The sequence below is a fragment of the Rattus norvegicus genome, chromosome 1 (genome assembly GCF_021556685.1).
Source record: "Rattus norvegicus strain SHRSP/BbbUtx chromosome 1, alternate assembly SHRSP_T2T, whole genome shotgun sequence".
NCBI classification, from domain to species: Eukaryota; Metazoa; Chordata; class Mammalia; order Rodentia; family Muridae; genus Rattus; species Rattus norvegicus.
The window spans coordinates 255,660,027-255,679,140 of record NC_141534.1 but is presented as its reverse complement, the minus strand read 5'-3'; the positions used below and the strand labels follow the sequence as shown (position 1 = coordinate 255,679,140).

General features: G+C 46.7%; 1 protein-coding gene across 2 annotated transcripts in view; it reads right to left on the bottom strand.

Annotated features, from left to right (window-relative positions):
• The window catches only part of Cnnm1 (cyclin and CBS domain divalent metal cation transport mediator 1), a 58,573-nt gene extending 40,665 nt beyond the window's left edge, over positions 1-17,908 (bottom strand). For both annotated transcript variants that reach the window (NM_001401623.1, NM_001107593.2), the window contains 1 exon segment: positions 16,197-17,908. In NM_001401623.1, coding sequence (NP_001388552.1) covers positions 16,197-17,769 — 1,573 coding nt within the window. In that variant the 5' untranslated portion in view covers positions 17,770-17,908.
• Positions 17,909-19,114: the final 1,206 nt, after the last annotated feature.

Here is a 19,114-nt window from a genome sequence, read left to right as displayed (position 1 = left end):
AAACATTTAAAGGAGTAAATTTTATGACATGTGAGTTATGTCTCTATGAAAATTTCTTTTAAATAAAAAGCCCCACTAGCTCATGGCCAAAGGTACAGGAAGCTAGTAAAGCTTGAAGCTACGAACCACTTGAAAGTGTGAGGCAGAAGCGGGTTTGTGGGACTGGAGAGATGGCTCAGCGGTTAAGAGCACTGACTGCTCTTCCAGTGGTCCTGAGTTCAAATCCCAGCAACCACATGGTGGCTCACAACCATCTGTAACGGGATCCAATGCCCTCTTCTGGTGTGTCTGAAGACAGCGACAGTGTACTGACATACATAAAATAAATACTTTTTAAAAAAGAAGTGGGTTTGTAAGGGGAACAATTTGAAAGGAAGGAAAGGACACCATTTGTGCTCCTGTATGGAAGAGGAAATCATGAAAAGAGGCACGGTCTTGGCCACAGATGGCAGGGGGAGAATCTGAAAGCAAATGAAGGCAAAGCTGGGCTGTGGGAGGTCACCTCTGTTATCAGACGTTTCATTGGCTCTCAGGACATAAGAGTGCCTAAAACTCACAGAATGGGGCAAGCCTGGAGTAACAGGGCTCTAATAGCCTAATTGTCTGTTTTCATTCTTCTCAGCAAATGTTAATCTCCACCCTGTGGGTCACTGCTGTGTTTGGAAGAGTGGTTTACACTTGCCTACTTCCTCCTTCTGCTTCCTTACGAGATTCCATGAATTTGGACTGTGACCTCCTCTGCTGGGCTGACTAGGAACTGTCAAATGCCTTCCTATCATGACAAACCCATCCCTCTCAGCTTGTCCCTAATTTTGTAGAAAAGTAGGCTATCTGTCAGACAATTTAAGTTAGTGACTATTACAATTACATAGAACTTTCCAGTTTGCCAAGGGACACTCTAGGTGCTACAGAAAAGCCTTGGAATGGATGAGACACTATTGAGAACTACATGCATTTCCTAAGGAATGAACGAGAAATGATTTTATAGGTCCCAGCCTGCTTTCAAACCCACTGAGACATACGTGTCCTATGTATAGTCTTTAACAAGTTAACTCTCCCTTTCAAATTCCATTAAATAGTCTCCTCTCACGTGGCGGCCATATTCTTAGGGCAGGCAGTGTTCTTTTAGAATCATGACTGCCAACCAGAGAACATGTGCACAAAAGCAAGGCTGTGCCAAGCTACATCTGCGGAGGCGCAGGCTAAACTGAATGATCTGCTTTGCACACCCTTGGCAGTGTTCAAAGCAATGGAGGCCTGGCACAGTTACCCCCTCCATTTTCTAAAAATAGCCAGTATAACAAGCTTTAAGTCAGCTAAGTCCATGGGTACACTGTATCTCCTTATGATTCATCAGAGGCAAGAGGTAATTCTTCAGACAGAAACCTCTCCAAGACTAGTTACCGGGCTTGAGACACTTTTACATGTCCCTCCACCATACAGTTGTGACAAACCTCTGGGTGGTGGTGAAAAGCAGTGAGGTTTAGGCTAATGCATGTCCTCCCCTTGCCATATGTATGCTGGGCATGTGTGCGTGTTTGTATATCTGTGTACATGGAGGCCAGAGGTCAACCCTGAACATCTTCCTCTTTTCTTATCCACCTTATTCTTTGGAGACAAGGTCCCTCACTGAACTTCTCACTAATTTAGTAAGACTAGCTGGCCAGCCATCCTCAGGAATCCTCCTGTCTCTTTCACAGGTATGCACATTTTTTTGTTTGTTTGTTTGTTTGAGTGGTGGGGATCCAAATTCAGATCCTCCAGTAGCAGGAACATTACTAACTGAGCCATCCCCAGCCCTGGTACTCTACGGTATTCTAATCCAATCTTCCTCCTTCTCCTCCTCTTCCTCTTCCTCTTCCTCCTCCTCCTCCTCTTTTTCCTCCTCCTCCTCCTCTTCCTCCTCTTCCTCCTCTTTTGTGAGACAGGATCTCACCATGTAGCCCTGGCTGGCCTGGCATTCACTCTGTAGACCAGACTGGTCTCAAACCCACAGAGATTTGCTTGCCTTTCCAATGGACTTTTAAAAAACAAAGTATGTATTTGTCTCTGAAATATAAAAAAAATATATTTTACTCTCGGTTCACTTGTATCCTACTTCTAAACTGGTAACCATACCATCTCTGATGTCTGGTATAAATCTGGTATCTAGACAATGGTCCTGGGATTTGAACTCAGGACCTTTGGAAGAGCAGTCTACCCCTACCCTGATGGCTCAGCTCACTGGCCTTGTTTTTTTCTTGATTTCTAGAAGCTCTGGGCTCTTTAACCAGAGATTTGTTTGCCCCTCTCTCGTTTATAAGCTCTAGGTCCAACGCTGCCCACATCCCAATAAGACACAGAGTAGAGAACAGGTACCTACATCCTGACCCTTGCCTGCAGCACACCATCAGGGTGGTTTTGTTGAACCCAAACACATAAACCTTAATGAATCTGGAGAAGGTAAAGTCACACTTCTGTAGGATTGAGTGGGATTTATGGTGATCGATCTTCTCTCTAAAATAGTACTACAGGAAAGACCCCTTCTCTCTGAATGCTTTGAGCCTCTTCACCTAACTCAATGGCTTATCCTAACTCCAACGCTGCTCACACTCACGACTGGTTTGGGGTAGAGTTGTGACATCAATGTTCAAAGTTTGGTTCCAGGAGCAGCAGTAGCAGTGTCACTAAACTAGCTGGAAATAAGTTATCAGGTACTATCCCAGACTCTCTGAGTCGGAATCTCTGGGGGTTCATTGCAATGATCTGTGGTTCAGTAAGTTTTATAGGTTATTTCAATACAGGCTAAAACACCAATTTAAAGGGAGGATTTGTGTCACCATAGTTATTGTCTGACACCTATGAAGAAGGGGGGAAATACTGAGATGTCTATCAAACCATAGGCCCTTTCAGCGCATCTAGTTTAAGATGCTAAGTCTTCACAGGAAGGAGAAAATCTTTCTGAATTTATAAAGAATGGCTGTAGTCAAAAGCTAAGTACTGCATTCTCTTACACGGCAATATCGGGTAGCTATAATGTTTCTGTTGACGCAATTGTTGGTGGATGTTAAAGCTGGGCGTAGGAAGGCATCTTTTGTGGCCTTTGTACCAATCACTTCTGAGAGAGGTTTGACTATGTTACACTATTAGGCTCTTGATATGTCCGAGGTTAATTAACTTCTGCTCTACTGTAAGTCAGGTAGTCTTGTTACTCAGAACTCAAGGTGCGTTCCTAGTGCTGGGCATTGCTGATTCTTTGTATAAGTTCCTATCACCACCTGGCATCACCCTCCAAAGTCCAAGGCAGATCACTTCGATGGTTAACTATATATTAAGACAACAATTGAAAGACTGGTTATCAACGGGGGGAGGTTTTGCCTATTCCCTATCCCTGAATAACATCTGGCAATTCCTGGAGTTGAGTTGACTGTTAGAACTCGGAGTTCACATTTAGTGAGCAGAAATTTAGTGAGCACATTTAGTGATTAGATGAGGCTAATCCTGTCATGTATAAGATGGCTGCCCCAGAATTCAACATCGCTGAGGCTGGAAATCTTGCTTGAAAGAGATGGAAAGTTGGATAATTAAAGAAACGTTACGTTATGTGTTTGTATTGGAAGAACCTGACATGTCCTTCAAGGGCTTGAACAACGTGAGGTACTGTGCTATATACGGTTTAGGTGTGGCCCTCAGAGAGCTTTCACGGACCTTGTTAGATTACGTCCTCTGCTGTGAGAAAACAGCCAATAATTGACTTGATTCCTTATCATTTCAAAAATAGCCACAGCCCTTTGGTAAAGTGATTGTTTCCAGCACTGAAAATAGACGCTAGGAGGAGGGCACATTGCTTGGTAACAGAGAACAAAGGAGATCAGAAGCCCTGCATTCACGACCTCCACTTTGTAAAATGCAGTCTTCCGGTATGCGCCTTCTGGCGTCCCTGAAGCATCTTTCATTCTTTGGGCGGACAGCGCTCCCTGACTGAGCGACAGCAGGAACATGACCTGGGACCCCACTTCTGAGGCGCAGAATCAGGATCCTGGGGGTGAGTTGGGAGTCAGACATTCTAAAAGGATGAACTCTGCACAAGATTCTTATGCACACTAAAGTCTGAGGACCAGTGGTCTTGACACTTGCTACTCAGTGTGTGGGTCCTTGGCCCGAAGACTGGCAGCACCTGGAAACTGGTTTGGAGCTTCCAAAGCTCAGAGCCCACCCCAGTTCTCCAGTCAGAATCTGCATTTCACTAAGACCCTTAGGTGGTTCTTATTTGAATTTGAGTATGAGAAACACTGGCCCGGACTAACCCTAAACCTAATCCTTGACACTTGGTAGGCAGGTACCACATGCCTCACTCACTTAATAAAGAATTTTTAAAAATGCTGACCTCCTTAGTCATAGTAAGCAAAACCAAGCTTCTGTTTTGAAAAGATTTTTACAAATGTAAAGGCTTTGCAACGATAAGAGGGATTATCGTTGCTATTTTTCTCCCAAGGCATCTGGTTTTTGCTATCTTAACACTAAAGGTTGGGAGGGGAGAGCATGGCGGTAATGCCTGCAAACTCTAGCCCTTAGGAGGCCAGGCAGGGAGATTTGGAGTTGAAGGTCAACCTGGACAACACAATGAAACCCAGACTCAAAAAAGCCCCAAAATAGTTTAAAAATTAAAAGTTGGGATCAAAGTTCTTTTTCCAAACGTTTTTTCTAAATACTGTTATGTCTAAATAAATGCAGGCTGCAAGAGCAGTTTGATTGTGCAGAGTGCCTCTTTTTGGATTATATGTATTTAAGATTTCCTTTTATTGATGATTAGCCGATGGACTGGGGGAGGGAGGCACATGGGTGTGCACACGCCATGGTGCATACGCTGGTACGGAAGTCAAAGGACAACTTGCAGGAACTGGCTCTCATTTTCCACCATGTGGATCTTAGGGATCTACTCAAGGGGAAGGGCCTGGGTCATCAGGTTTGGTGGCAAGCACCTTTTACATGCTAAGCCATCTTATCAACCCTAGAGGTTTAATTGTGCCAACGATTACAGCCTTTGTGTTAACAAAGAGCTCTGTGCCCCTACTGTTTATAGCTTAATACTCTAGCACCCCACGGGAAGGAAGAACTACTGTACAATAGGCTACAGGGTTATTATCATTTCTATACATTCGCCATCTAACAAATCCAGAAGAGAACACAAAGACATTTGCCCCATTAATCCTACATCAAGCACACTGAACTAAAGAAACAAAACTCTTCTTTACCCCCTGATTAAAAATCAAGGAGCTGCAGCCACCTTTTGAGGTCACCATCTTGTTCTACAGAAATAATAAGCAACATCTTTATCACTAAAAAAAGAAAACAAAAATCTGTTGAGCCACTAAAAGGCAATTATAAAAAAGCCAACTGTGTCATCCAGAGCACCATGGTAACTAACATCACCAGGGTATGAAAAAACAGTTGTTAGTCACTAGAATCAAAGCCAGTTGGCAACTTGGCTTGCTAAGCAACACGACATAAAGAGCGAGTAGAGGCTCTTTCTGAGCAGATCTGACTCTGCATAGCTTGGAATCCGGCTCCAGAAGGGACTACCCAGGTCTCTCCATCCACCTGAACACGAGGCTCCTGATCCAAGTCAAACCCATCACCCACTTAACCAGCATTTATCAAAGCTTGTTGCATCTGAGACAGATGGTTTCATAACACACGTTTACTTGGGTTTTCGGCTGAATGGGAGCCGTGAAATGCTGGATAGAGCAAGGGTCATTCTGCCAGAAGCATGGTGGGGCAGGGTTTGCCTGAGATGAACTCAAAGAGAACTAACAGATGACCATCAGAGGACAGAGAGAACTGTGAAGAGTAAAAGAGCTGGTTCTAATGCAGCATAAAGTACATTCTCATGACCGTGCTCCTGCGTCAATGAGAAAAAGACAAAGTTATATTAGCTTCGTTAGGAGAGGCAAGAGTGGGTACAAGCTGTTTTAGAACTATCACCATCAAAATGATAAGACATGCTTTTTTTAGCATGCACGGGGACTAATACTTCATTTTCCCAAGTTTCTGATTTTGGTAGAAGAGACTCAGGCATAGGAGAATTGCTTTAGCACATGAAGATGCGTGGCTGTCTCTGTTCTGCCTTTCTTTTTCTAGCTTAAACTCCTGCCTCAGCTAGAATGGCCTTTTCTTTCATAATCGCTGATCACAGTCCTTTCAAGGCCAAGCAAAAATTGCACTTTCTCAGATCACCCAAGGACTTATTGTTCCTTCCTCTCTTCACCCACAGACGCCCTTGCCTGTACCCCAGGCTGTCTCTTACCACCCTTTGAACGAAGGCTCTTTCTCCCTTTGTGTTTCCACATTCCGTCTGCGTCTGTCGGCCCTGGCTCCAGTGCTGTAGGGAACGGTGCTGACCTGAACTGCAGTGGTGATAGTCATAGGGAAGCCGAAGGGAAGTTGGTTGGTTTCCCTAACGAGTGGAACACAGCCCAGAGGGAACCTTGGATGTTGCTACCTGCTTTCCCTCTACACATTTACCGCCGTCTTTTGGGAACCTTTTGTTTGGAGAAACTTTTCATGTTCTTTAGGGTTCAGCTCAAATATCTGGGGACTAAGGAGTCTACTCTGACCCACAAACCAGCTGAGTGTGTTCAAATAAAATCCCATTCTGTAATAATTTGTCAGCTAGTGTTCTTCTCTCTGCTTAACTGCAGACCGGACAGCCCACAGTGGTGTTTACCTGTTACTATATCCCCGTTCAGAACAGAGCCCCATCAATACATGGGAGGTAGACTGCAAAGAATAGGGGAAAAAGAGAATCTTGGTTTGATATGGAACATGGATCAGGGAATAAGAGGGATGAAGATTTTGGGTTCCTAAGAGTGTGCCTAGAGGTAAGCCAGCTTTGGAGAATACCAGGAAAGCCCGCAGAACCTCCTTTGAGAAACCCAAAGGCTCGAAAGAAGCTAGGAGCAGGCCACATGTATCTGGGGAGGTTAAAACATGGAACTGGGGTAAGCTTCAGTCCACAGTATCTTTTGAATAAGAGAGAACTCCGGAGAGATGATAAAAAGAAATGGAATTTCACTGCAGCCTGTGGGATTTAGACTAGATATAAAGACAGAGTGACAATGGGGACTGGATGGCCTAGAAATGAAGGCTAAATCTACTTCTTTTGCCAGACTGGGCTGAGGGGTGGGATAGACAGAGAGAATACCTCAGGGAAACATTACAACGACTGCACCAAAAAATACTAAAAAAAAGAAAAATAAACCTACAATTTTGTCATCGTGTATAGTTATTTTCATTTTTCTTGTTTCCCTTTATTTTTCTCCCTGTGTGTGACAGACCCTGCTTTGTCTACTGCTTTCTCTGGTGATTCAAAGATTCACAGCTCGTTCCAAACCTCACTAATTACTTAGCAATACTTAACACATTTAATAACATCTTGCCTTTAATTTTAACCAGCATACTTCAATATTGTATCTCAGTGTCACCAACCGAAGCCTTGGTGTTTTGACAGGCAGCCTCTATCAGAATTAACCAATGAAAAGTTAATTCTTCCTACTGAAAAAAAAAACTCACATCAGAACTTGGGGTACGAGATAAAACACTGGCTTTTCGATTATTCACCAGTGAAAAGATTACGATCTGTAAGTGGGGCAGGGGCATTTCCTTGACGGATGGAAATCCTTTAGGTAAAGATCCCTTGCAAGAAGACCCAGGATTGAAAAGGGCACACCTTGCTGTCCCATGGTGGACTGACACCACTGTATTCCCAGGTTTCAGGGTTCAACTAAAATGTTTAAACGAATCAATGGATGAGCCAAGACTGTGCCTCAATACACGAACACAGCAGCAGGCTATTTTTATAGCCATGTTAGTCTGCAGGTGGAGTAACTAGCATTGGTGGGTGGAGTTGCAAAGAGCACACTACTATTTGGCAACGCATCCTTTAAGGGAGTTAACCATCAACACTCTAAAGCCCATGGGGCTCTGACGTCAGAATAGTTTCATGCCTCCTCTGTGACCACACAGGGTCAGTTTTCTCTTAAAACATCTCCTAGGGAGTAAACTCTATGCTAAGTAAAATAAACCTCAAAGTGAACACTGTAGTAAAAAATAATACATGAGACAGCCACTCCAAGGATTATGGTAGAGCATTAGATTTGTAGATGAGAGCAGGATCCCATTTTTCTCTCCCCCCCTTTTTTTCCCAAAAATGTAAGGTGGTGCTTATGTGCAGTTATGCATTTAAAATACTAGTAAGAATTATTTCATGAGAGGCAGGGGAGATGGCTCAGCATTTAAGAGTATGTGCTTTTGCAGAGGACCTGGGTACCATTCCTAGCATCCATATTGGCTTGCTCATATCTGCCTGTTCTAGGTTATCTGATGCCCTCTTCTGGCCTCCCTGGGTATCTGCACACACACTGTGCACACACAGACAAGCGGACAAAAACACATACACATAAGAAGTAAACCTTTAAAAAGGTTATTTCATGACAATGGGATTCTTTTCTTTTTTTTTTTTTTTCTTTTTGGAGCTGGGGACCGAACCCAGGGCCTAGCAGCAAGCGCTCTACCACTGAGCTAAATCCCCAACCCCTGGATTCTTTTCATATGTTTTTCACACTTTTTTTTCTGTTGTGTTATTTCTAAATTTTTCTATATAAAGTATAGAAATCTATAAACTTCAGTACGATTTATATGGAAGCAAAATATGTCATTTAATCAGTTGCTCTGACCTCTGTGTTTCTACTGCATCTTTACATTTCTATTATAGCATTTTATCATAATGGTTTTTGTATAGGTTTTTGTATAGGTTTTTGTATAGGTTTTTGTATAGGTTTTTGTATAGGTTTTTGTATAGGTTTTTGTCTTACACATACGTACTGAGCTATGACTCATGAACTGCAATGTCATTGGAAGTTATGGGGAAAGATGGGTTAGCCTGCTCCCTAGCTGGCAAAGAGGAATATTATTCTTGGCCTTAGGTTCTTGGCTTCTGGGAGTAGATTTTCTACTTCCTATACTTGGTCTGTGTAGTGTAGACTGGCCTCGAACTGGGGGCCCTTCCGCCTCTACTTCTGAGTGACTGCAGGTTTGCATCACCTTGTTTTAAAACAGAATTTTGAATATTAAAAACAATTGTAACAGTTGTTTCTAAAGAGAGAGGTAAACAATATAGGTAGCATCTTTCCTCTACCATTTAAGGTTTAATATGTCCTGTCCTATATCCAAAGCTATTAGGTTAAAGACAACTGAAGATTTGTTTACTAGAGCTCTGTGGAACTCACCTATTACATTCTATAAGATCCTTGGTAATCCATTCACCCTTTCAAAAAACATTTATGATGTACTGAGCAAGACATGGTGGTGAATGCCTATAACCCCAGAACTCTCAAGGCCAACACAGGAAGATTATTACTTCGTATCATGCATTGATGAACTGGGGAGGTAGCTCAGTTAAGCAGGATAACCTTACTCAATTCTACTCCGAGTATCTATTTAAATAGCTAGGACCACATAAAAAGCTAAATATGGTGGCTCACACTTGAAATCCCAGTGCTGGGGAGGCAGAGGCAGGGGCAGGGGCAGGGGCAGAGGCAGGGGCAGGGGCAGGGGCAGGGGCAGGGGCAGGGGCAGGGGCAGGGGCAGGGGCAGGGGCAGGGCAGGGGCAGAGGCAGGTATATCCTCAGGGCTCATTGGTCAGCTAGCTTAGTTTAGTGGGCAAACTCCAGACTAGTGAGAGATACTGTCCTCAAAATAAAGTGGGGGTGTTTTTGATACCCTATTTTTTCCTCTCACGTTAAACACACACACAAGGGGTTGGGGATTTAGCTCAGTGGTAGAGTGCTTGCCTAGCAAGCGCAAGGCCATGGGTTCGGTCTCCAGCTCTGAAAAAAAGAAAAGGAAAAAAAAAAAAAAAAAACACGCACACAAACATGCACATTCACTTAACGAGTTTGGACACAACAGAGCTTTACAAGAGATCCTTCTAGACAGGGTGTCCCCTAACCTGAGCACTAAGGAGGGGGTTGGCACTGGACAGTCAGGATGTGAATGTGCAGCCCATTCTGTTCTCCTACAGTGTGAGAAAGGGGACAAATGAGGCACAGCCCTGCACTGCTGTGGGCACCTAAAGCTCTGGCAGAGAGCGGGGGATGCTGAGGCTATAAATGTGGTCAGACAGCAGTCACCAGGGCACCCGAGGCCCCATCACTGCTTATACTCCGCCCTTTGGGTTTTAAGCAGAGGATTTAAAACCTGGAGATTATTTCTCTGACACTAGAGAGGACAGACTGTAGGGACACAATGGTTTGAAGAAGGATAACTTCTTAGGAGACATTTTCACAAAGGAGTAATAGCTAACCACAGCTAACACTTAGCACCTGTCATAGGTGCAAAGTCAGCATAGCCATGCCATGGTCTTACCAACAGCCTATGAATAAATACTATTATCTCTGTTACATATCTAATGAGATCGACAGAGGTAAGTGATTTGGTCAGGACCAGTACCAAGCTAGTATCTGGCACCACACTTCTGCTCTTGAGCTCCACCTCATTTGCTTAATGTCCATCTCTTCGATTGGACGGAAGCTTCCATGCAGACAAGGAGTCACACTGGCAGTCAGTATTAGCCACTGTGTCTACACCCTGGGGACAAAGTAATCACTTGTTGAATGAAACAATGAATAATCTACATGGAAGAAATAGTGGGATAAATCATGTAGGTTCAAGGGTCTGGATGCAATATTGATAACTGGTATTTTCCTGAGGAGAGACCAGCGTTCTCTTGCTCTCTCTTCACATGCACCAAGGACAGGTCATGTGGGAACATAGAAAGAAAGAGGCGGCCCGAGGCAAGCCAGGAAGAGAGTCTGAACTAGGAACTGAGCTAGCCGGAACCTTGAGCTGGGCCTTCTACCATCTAGTACAATGGGAAGAGGAGTTTCTGTTGTTTAGGTCATATTTGGGTAAGGCAGCTCCTCAGGAATATGCCAAGACAGAGAAGGGGGAAGGCCAAGAGAGGAAGCTGGAATCTCGCTTAAAAGGGGAATAACATAGTTATAAGAGGCAGATGGAAGGAGGGGGCAAGGTGCGAGAGATTGGAGAGGGGAATCAAGGGTTCAGGATCAGTTGTGGGGAAGGGCAGGAGAGATGGCTAGATGGCCATGAAAATGAATGGAAATCTGCAACTGATGCAGGGCGAGGTTAGGGTTATCTCCAGGAGGAGACAGAAACCTTGGATAAGGGAGGTGCCCAAGAATCAATGGGGGTGACAATTAGCTGTGACTCATTTCATTGGGGATATGGAACCTGAACAGGCCACCTCCTGTAGCCAAGCAGGAGCCCCAGTGGAGCAATAGAGACACCAACCCACCCACAAAACTTTCAACCCAAATTTATCCTGCCAGCATAGGGGATGGGACAGAGATTGAGGGAATGACCAACTAACAATTGGACCAATTTGATGTCCATCCCAGGGCAAACACAGATCCCTGACACTGTTAACGATACTCTACTGTGCTTGCAGACAGGACCATGTTGTCCTCTGAGAGGCTCCACCCAGCAGCTGACTCAGATGGATGCAGACACCCACAGCCAAACAGTGATGGAGCTTGGGGACTCTTATGGAAGAATAGGAGGAAGGATTGCAGCCCCAAAGGGGATAGGAACTCCACAGGAAGACCAACAGAGTCAACTAACCTGGACGCTTAGGGCTCTTAGAGTCTGAACCACCAACCAAAAAGCATACATGGGCTGGACCTAGGCCTCCAGATGTGCACATGGTCTTCGTGTGGGGCCTGAACAACTGGAATGGGGGTTATCCCTAAAGCTGTTGCCTGTATGTGGGATGTGTTCTACTAGCTGGGCTGCCTTGTCTGGCCTCAGTGGGAGAGGAAGTGCCCAGCCTCTCAGAGACTAAGTGCCAGGGTGGGTAGACACCTGGGGACTCCACCCTCTCAGAGGAGAAGAGGTGGGGGCATGGGGGAAGGATTATGGGAGGGAGCAGTGAGCAGGATGTAAAGTGAATAAATAAAAAAATTAAAAAAAAACCAAAAACCAAAACAAAACCCAACCAAACAAAAAGATTAATATGAGAAGGATGGGTAGTAAAAGAGAAGTTTCTATCCTGGCACAGTGGAGGGACTGTGCTGTCTCTCCTGGAGGAAATAGAGGCATTTGCAGTGGTCGGTGAACAACCCCAATTACTTTGTGTTCATCTTCAGTCAAATATAGAAATATGAACTTTACCCATTTATGACACTTACTCGAAGTTTACTTATAATTACACAGTAGTCTCTGTGCTTGTTCTGAGAAAAGTAATATTTGTCATTCCCTGCCATCCGGAACTCAGGCCTGTGGGAAGAAATACCACATTCCCTTCGTGAAGCTGGCCTGCCGACTGGAAAGCCTGCCTTCCTTTTCTCTACCCCTAAAGACCGGCGGCCGAGAAGTGCAAGGACAGTACCCTACGCAGACCAAGAGCTTTGGGTCATGTGATCTGCATTAGAATCTAGGTTATACAGGTTCAGCGGTGATCTAGGAATAACTACCTGGCCCTTAGGGTCAGTCCTTGTAACTGCAGAATCAGATAAGGGAAGGTAGGTAGAATCCTACACTGGAATATATATGTTAGTGGTTGTTACAATGATTAAAACTGTGTTTGCAACCCAAAGGGATGAAAGCCATGGGCAGCAAGTCAGGAAAAAAGGGCCAGTTTTCACCACCATAGTAGGCAGCAGAAATTCCAGGTTGAAGGAGCAAGGTTAGAGCAGCAGGAGTCAGAGTAGCAGACAAACAGGCTTTGGGCCTCTGCGGACTTACCTGGTTCAATCACAGTTCAACCAGTTATCACCTATGGAAAGTTGAGTAAGTCATGCTATCGATCTAAGCTTTAGTTGTTTTACCTACAAAATGGAGTTCATAATACCTACCCAGGAGGGCTGTTCTGGGTATAAAAAAAGGCTTGGCATGGTGCCTGGCAGAATTGTCACTCAATTAATGGCAACGGTTGCTTCTAATAAGATAATCATTCCCCTCTTTTGCCTCCTAAGGGATTTGTTCAGATGGTTAAGTTACTTGAGATTCAAGGACGTGAGGGAAATGGAGGAGCTATTAAAGACTAGCTTGAAAGTTATTTTTAAATATAAAGAAAAGCAGTTTAACTTGGCTTGCTTCTCCTAACATGTGGTGTACGCATAAGTCATAGAAATTGGCCACTGTTCTAGGGCTCAGAGCCTGATATAACCTCCTTGTTAATGATTCCTTGTCTCCCACCCAAAGTAGGTCTTCCAAGAAGTGTTAATAAGGGTTCTCTGAGGGTGTTGGATTCTTTTCCAACTCTAATATAAACTCAAGTCACCCGAGGGCTTGTTAAAAATGCAGATTTTCATCTAGGAGATTTAGAGCAGGGCATGGAATTCTGAATTGCTAATGAGCTCCTGTGTGACTCAGAAGGATGGCGCTCTGAGGAAGTGGCTAGGCGCCGAGAAGACACAGAAATATCATTGTCGGCCTAGTGCTTGTTATCACGACCTACTTCTCTTTAATGATCTACCTAATAACAGACTATTAATAGAATATGAAAAAGCTTGCTTCAGACCAGATTTGGAAATTCTGCTTATGGATTCATTTCAAATCAATATCAACTATTTTGAACAATTTCCTGGAACACAAAGTTTGCTTCTAAAGACTTTCCTCATTAACCTTGTATGCAGCATAGTATGCAGCTGTTAACTTCCTGAAGGCAGTCTTGCTTCCACTGATACCTACAACTGCGTATCAAGAGATATGAAGAGATGAATGAAAGGAATCATAGAGTCTCATCAAAAGTCTTCTGGTCAGAGGCCGTCAAAAATTCTAGTACACCTCCTGGGATACCACCTCTTGAGTGATTGTTCAGAGATATCCTGGAGAACCCTCCCAAACATGACAGACTACTGCCATTGCTCTGACTGTTCACTAAAATTTTATGGTAAGACCCGATTGCTGAAGATACCATATACTTTGCTGACAAGTTATGGAGGGAATCACGTTGGTATCGACTAAGAGGCTTCCTTGTAGTTACTTTCAGAGTATTGGAAGGTGCTATGTAGGTTGCTGGAGGTGGGGGTAGGGGGAAGCCACTAACAGTCTTACACAGCTGTGAACATGGTGAATCGAAATAATGACCTGTTGTGGTAAGATACCCATGGCAGCAATAGTGGCATGACTGCTATAGGATAACACACTGCTTTCTGATTGGATTTAAGGCCCACTTTACAGGAGGAAATATTCCTTGTCCTATATACCTAGTAAAGAACCCATGGTTGGGGAGCTCACAGGCCCTAGTAGGGGAGAAAAAACCCACCACTCATTATTCTGCTAAACAGATTTAGTATGAGATTGCCCTCTAAGTCTGTGTCTCTACCCGTAGGACAGCATAGCTCTCAGACCTTATCAGGGAAGGTTCTTTGTACAGTAGATAGTGGTTAGTGAGGAAGCTTACAGTTGGCCAAAGCACAGAGAATAAGTGTCAGAGCTGAGGGCTCAGTAAGAAATCTGTATCATCACCTGCCCCAAGGTTCATGTAGCAGCACAGAAGATGGGGCAGAAACATTGTAAAAGCCAAGGCTTGAGGAGGATCAGAGTGAAACAATGTATCCTGGACATGACAGGCATTCATAAACTCACAGCTGCTGTGGCTGAAGGCACAAGATCAAGCCAGTGAACAATTAAGCCCAGGGAGGAAGGAGTTCATAAGTCTCCCCCTTTATCTGAGGAGCTATAGACAGTTTTGGGGCAGGAAGGATCATTTTCTTCTGTGGTGTGGCCCCTGATAGGCTGACTGTACTCTTGTGGATATGGTGGGAAAGAGGACAAGATGTTGGTAGAATCAGTACATGGAGTGAATCTAGGAGGAGTTAAGAAGAGGAATGGGGTTGAAAATGATCATAATACATTATATAAAATAACCAAAGAATAAATAAAATTATTTTTTAAAAACATCTTCCAGCACTACAAGACAATGAGACACTTTCTCAAACCAACTGGAGTTGTTCTCAGCAGAAATGTAAGCCTTGGTAAGTCTCGGAAAGACCACAAGTGAGAGAAAATGAATTCAGAATATGGCAACCTGTGAGCCAAGCAGAGCGGAAGAGGCCTGGGGTTCAACCAACTGCAAGCAAGTCAGGGAAGATGAGACTGTGTTTTGAATATTCTCTATGGCGACCCCTGGAAGCAGATCTGATTAAAAACAACAATCACGTGGCAGTTCTGGGACAGGTGTGGTGAACAAGGGGCAGGACAAACACAAGGCCCAGGGGGTTGGCTAGCTCTAAAGTCTGCAGGGTATTTGTACTCGGGCCCGGAAAGTAATATCCAAAGAGAAACCCTGTACACGAAGTCAAACGTCATACAACTTGCTGTAGCACCACGCTTGAGGTTAGCAGGGCTGGGGAGATGGAGATGGTGTTGAAAGAAACCCAGTCATCTGGGTGCAAGTTTTCTGGAGTCTTCACTCTGAAGAAGTATTTCCTAAGTCGCCACCTGCCCTACTGAGATGAGCAAACACTCTTGTCAATAAAAAGATTCCACAGCATTGGCTAACTTCGAATCCCTAACCTGGCCTTTTTTTTTTTTTTTTTTTTTTTTTTTTTTAATGTCAGATGAATGGCTGCCAGTAAGATAGAAATGGAGAAGCATGCTCAAGGAGCCCGCTGCTTATTCTCCCTCACTCAAAGGGGGCAGAACTAGAAACTCTGGAGACTTCTGTTTCTGCTCCCTGTATGGAAGGCGCTTTCAGCAGCTGGAGCTGTCCAGCAATAGAGTTCATTCTCTTTGGAGACGGTGAGCTTCCAGCTCTAGGACTTTGAGGCAAAGGCTATTGGGACTCTGTAGAGGGAACTCTGTAGTGTGTAGTGAGGTATGCCAACGAACTCCTAACGCTCTCCTGGGCTCAATCTCACAATACCTGGCACTTGGTAGACCCCAGGAAGGATTACAGGTGGGAGAAAATGGATCAGAAATATGGGTTAGCTGGTGAGCCAAGTAAAATGGGAGAGGGTCAGCTAGCTGCCAGCCAGGTAGAAAGACATGAGACAGCCAGGGAGCCAATAGTAAACCGTCCTTGAGTTTTAGCTCCATAGATCAGTGGGTGCCTGAAGCCTCCCATGGTTATGAAAAGGCAGTTACCTTTGAAGGGGGATAGGAGCTGGGGAAGGATAAAGACCACTGCTCACCCTTCTTAAACTCCTCCAGTACTGTGTCCAGCCGGGTATCATTGAAGACGCAATGCAGGGGCCTGTTGTAGAAGCGGGTGACTGTGAGCAGGGGGGTACAGTCGTCCGGGTCCACAAAGGCCAAGTCTTTGACGAACAGAATGTCCACAATGTTGTGCCTCTGGTCGCCCTCGTACACCGGGATGCGAGTGTAGCCACTACGGAGGATCTCGGATACAGTGGCGAAGTCAAGCACAGCGTCGGAGCGCAGCATGAAGCAGTCCCCGAGAGGGGTCAGCACCTCCTCTACCACCTTGGTGCGCAGCTCCAGGGCGCCCTGGATGATGTTGAGCTCTTCCTTCACCAGGTCGCTGTAAGGATCGGCGGCCCTCAGCGTCTCCAGCAGCTTCTCCCTCGTGTAGAAGGTGCTGATCTCCTGGCGCAGAGCCCAGTCCAGGAGGCGGCCCAGCGGGTAGCACACCGGGAAGGCGGCCGCCATGAGGAGCCGGGTTAGGCACACACTGTGAGAGGCGATGGCCAGCCCGTGGCGTGAGCACACGGAGTACGGACAGATCTCGGCTCCCAGGAACACGGCGCCGGTGCACACGAGCGCCGGCAGCCACGGGAAATGAACCCCCGCCTCGCCGGAGTCCTCCCCGGGGTCCCCGACGCCCGGTGGCAGCGAGGCGTACAGCCAGCCGGCCAGCGCGGCATTGGCGCCGGCTTGGCCCAGGAGCAGGGTGCAGAGCAGATGGGTCCCCCTGCCGCGTACGGCCTGCACGCGGCGCGCCTGCTCCTGCTCGGCGGCCGAGCCACTGTTCCGCAGCACCCGTAACTCCACCGGGTCCAGCGAGAGCAGGCTCAGGCGCAGGCCGCTGAACAGGGCGGACAGGGCCAACAGCAGGAGCGCCCCGAGCGCTCGCAGCCACGCGGGCGGCAGCAGGTCCCCACCCGGGCCGTAGAGGCGCGGGCGGACGCGCAGCAGGAAGCCGCCGGCTGCGCCGTGGTGGTGCCAAGCGCGCCCGTCCCAGGCGCACAGCGAAAAGAGCTTCCCGCCGCCGCCCGCGCCGCCGCGCTCCGCCTCGCCCTTCCGCAGCTCCCGCACCCGCACCTGGACCAGGGCCGAGCCCGCCACGCCCCCGGGGCGCAGGGGCCCCAGGACCTCCACGTCCGACGCCCAGTCGCTCTGCTCGCGACAGCGCTGCGGTCCCGGGGGACGAGTGGGGACCGCGCTGGGCGCCGCGCTGCCGGCGCCCGGGGGCTCCTCGATGAATACGAGCCGCGGGGCCCAATCGCCCGTGCCATTCTCCCCCGGGGCCAGGGAGGGTGCGGGCACGGGCGCGGCGGGGACCGCCGGCCCAGGCTGGAAGTAGACCCGCAAGAGGAAGCTGGTGCCTTCGGCCGCCCGCAGGGTGCCCCCCTCCAGCGACACGCGGCCTCCGGCAGTGTCTTCAGGTCTCAGACCTAGCAGCCAGGCAGCGGCGGCCGGGGGCCGAGGGGACAGGGAGAAGAAGAGGAGTAGTACGGCGCCCCGGCTGCAGCAGTCCCGGAGCCTGACACCCAGCGCTGCTGCCGCCGCGGCCGCCGCCGCCATCCTGCACCCGGCGCGGTTGCACGTGATACTGCAGCAAGCCGAGCGCGAGCTGGAGGAGAGGGAGGAGGAGCTGGAGCCCGGAATCCGGCCCCAGGCAGGTCACCACGTGTGCTCCCCTTGCGCGCGTGGGCTGGAGGCGGGGGTGGGGTGGGGTAGGTGATGGTGGGAGTGGTAGGAACTCGCCTGGGAGGGGTTCCTGCGGGCGGCCGGGGGTGGCCACGCACGGTCACAGTGCCTAGCCTGGGCATACTTAAGTGTATCTGAGCCCTGGGGAGGCTGGGTGTGGAGCATGGCCTCCTACATCTGTCGTTTCTCCTCTTCAACCCCCCCCCCCCATTCCACTCCCAGCCCTTATGGTGAAATTCCTGGCAGTAATTCCAAATGCAGGCTCACTGCTTCCCCAGTGGACCCAGGAAATTTCCCAGAGTTTCCCCTCTGTCTCTCGTGTGTTTTTGCTTCTAATTAAAAGATATTCTGATGGTTGGTCCTATGAAACCTGTGAAAATTTTTGGTCTCAACTCTAGTTAATCTTTCACATTGTAAAAATTTCCAGATTATTTAAGTGCAATTCCTTGTTAAGATGCCAGTGTTCGTCAATAAATCGAAGTGCATTATGGGACCACTTTGGGGTAGAGTACTATGCATCCAGGAAAAGATTGTACACTATCCAATGTATATGTAGTCCTGAAAAGTCACCACAGGAGTAGAAAAATAGTAAGGTTCAAAATGATGATGTAATATACCACTATTATGTTAAAAATATTCACGAATAAAGTTTATGCTCACGTGTGTGCCAAGATCAGGTTTCAAATGGGAAGGATGCACAAGAAACAGAACAGGATTAGTCTCGATGTGTGATGAACAAGAAGTTGCAAACCAAATAATACAGAGAAGCACTTCTGCTTTTCACTCAGTTCCTTCCACCGTTTACATCAACAGCAGGAAACTGACAGCGGGGTAAAACTCCTATCATTTTGTCCTTATCTAAATTTGCGTAACCACCATCACCATAGTGAACAGCTGACTCTTCCCTATCAAGATCTGGGAGATTTTTCCCCCCACTGACTTGCTTGCGTTATTTCTAGCCACCATCTGCTTGTATTGCTTTATTTTTACGTCTCGTTTCTTAAGTGTATGCAGCAAAATTCCCATTTTGGTTATATCGCTACGTGAGTTCCATTGCGTTTGAGACTGGGTCTCATGTCGCACAGGCCAAGCTCACTAGATTGCCAAGAATGGCCTCACACACCTGATTCCAGGATTATTCATGTGCACCACAGCTCTCTGCAGTGTTATACATAAATGTCAATGGGTGTATATTCACGTACCCATCACAGTAAAAAGT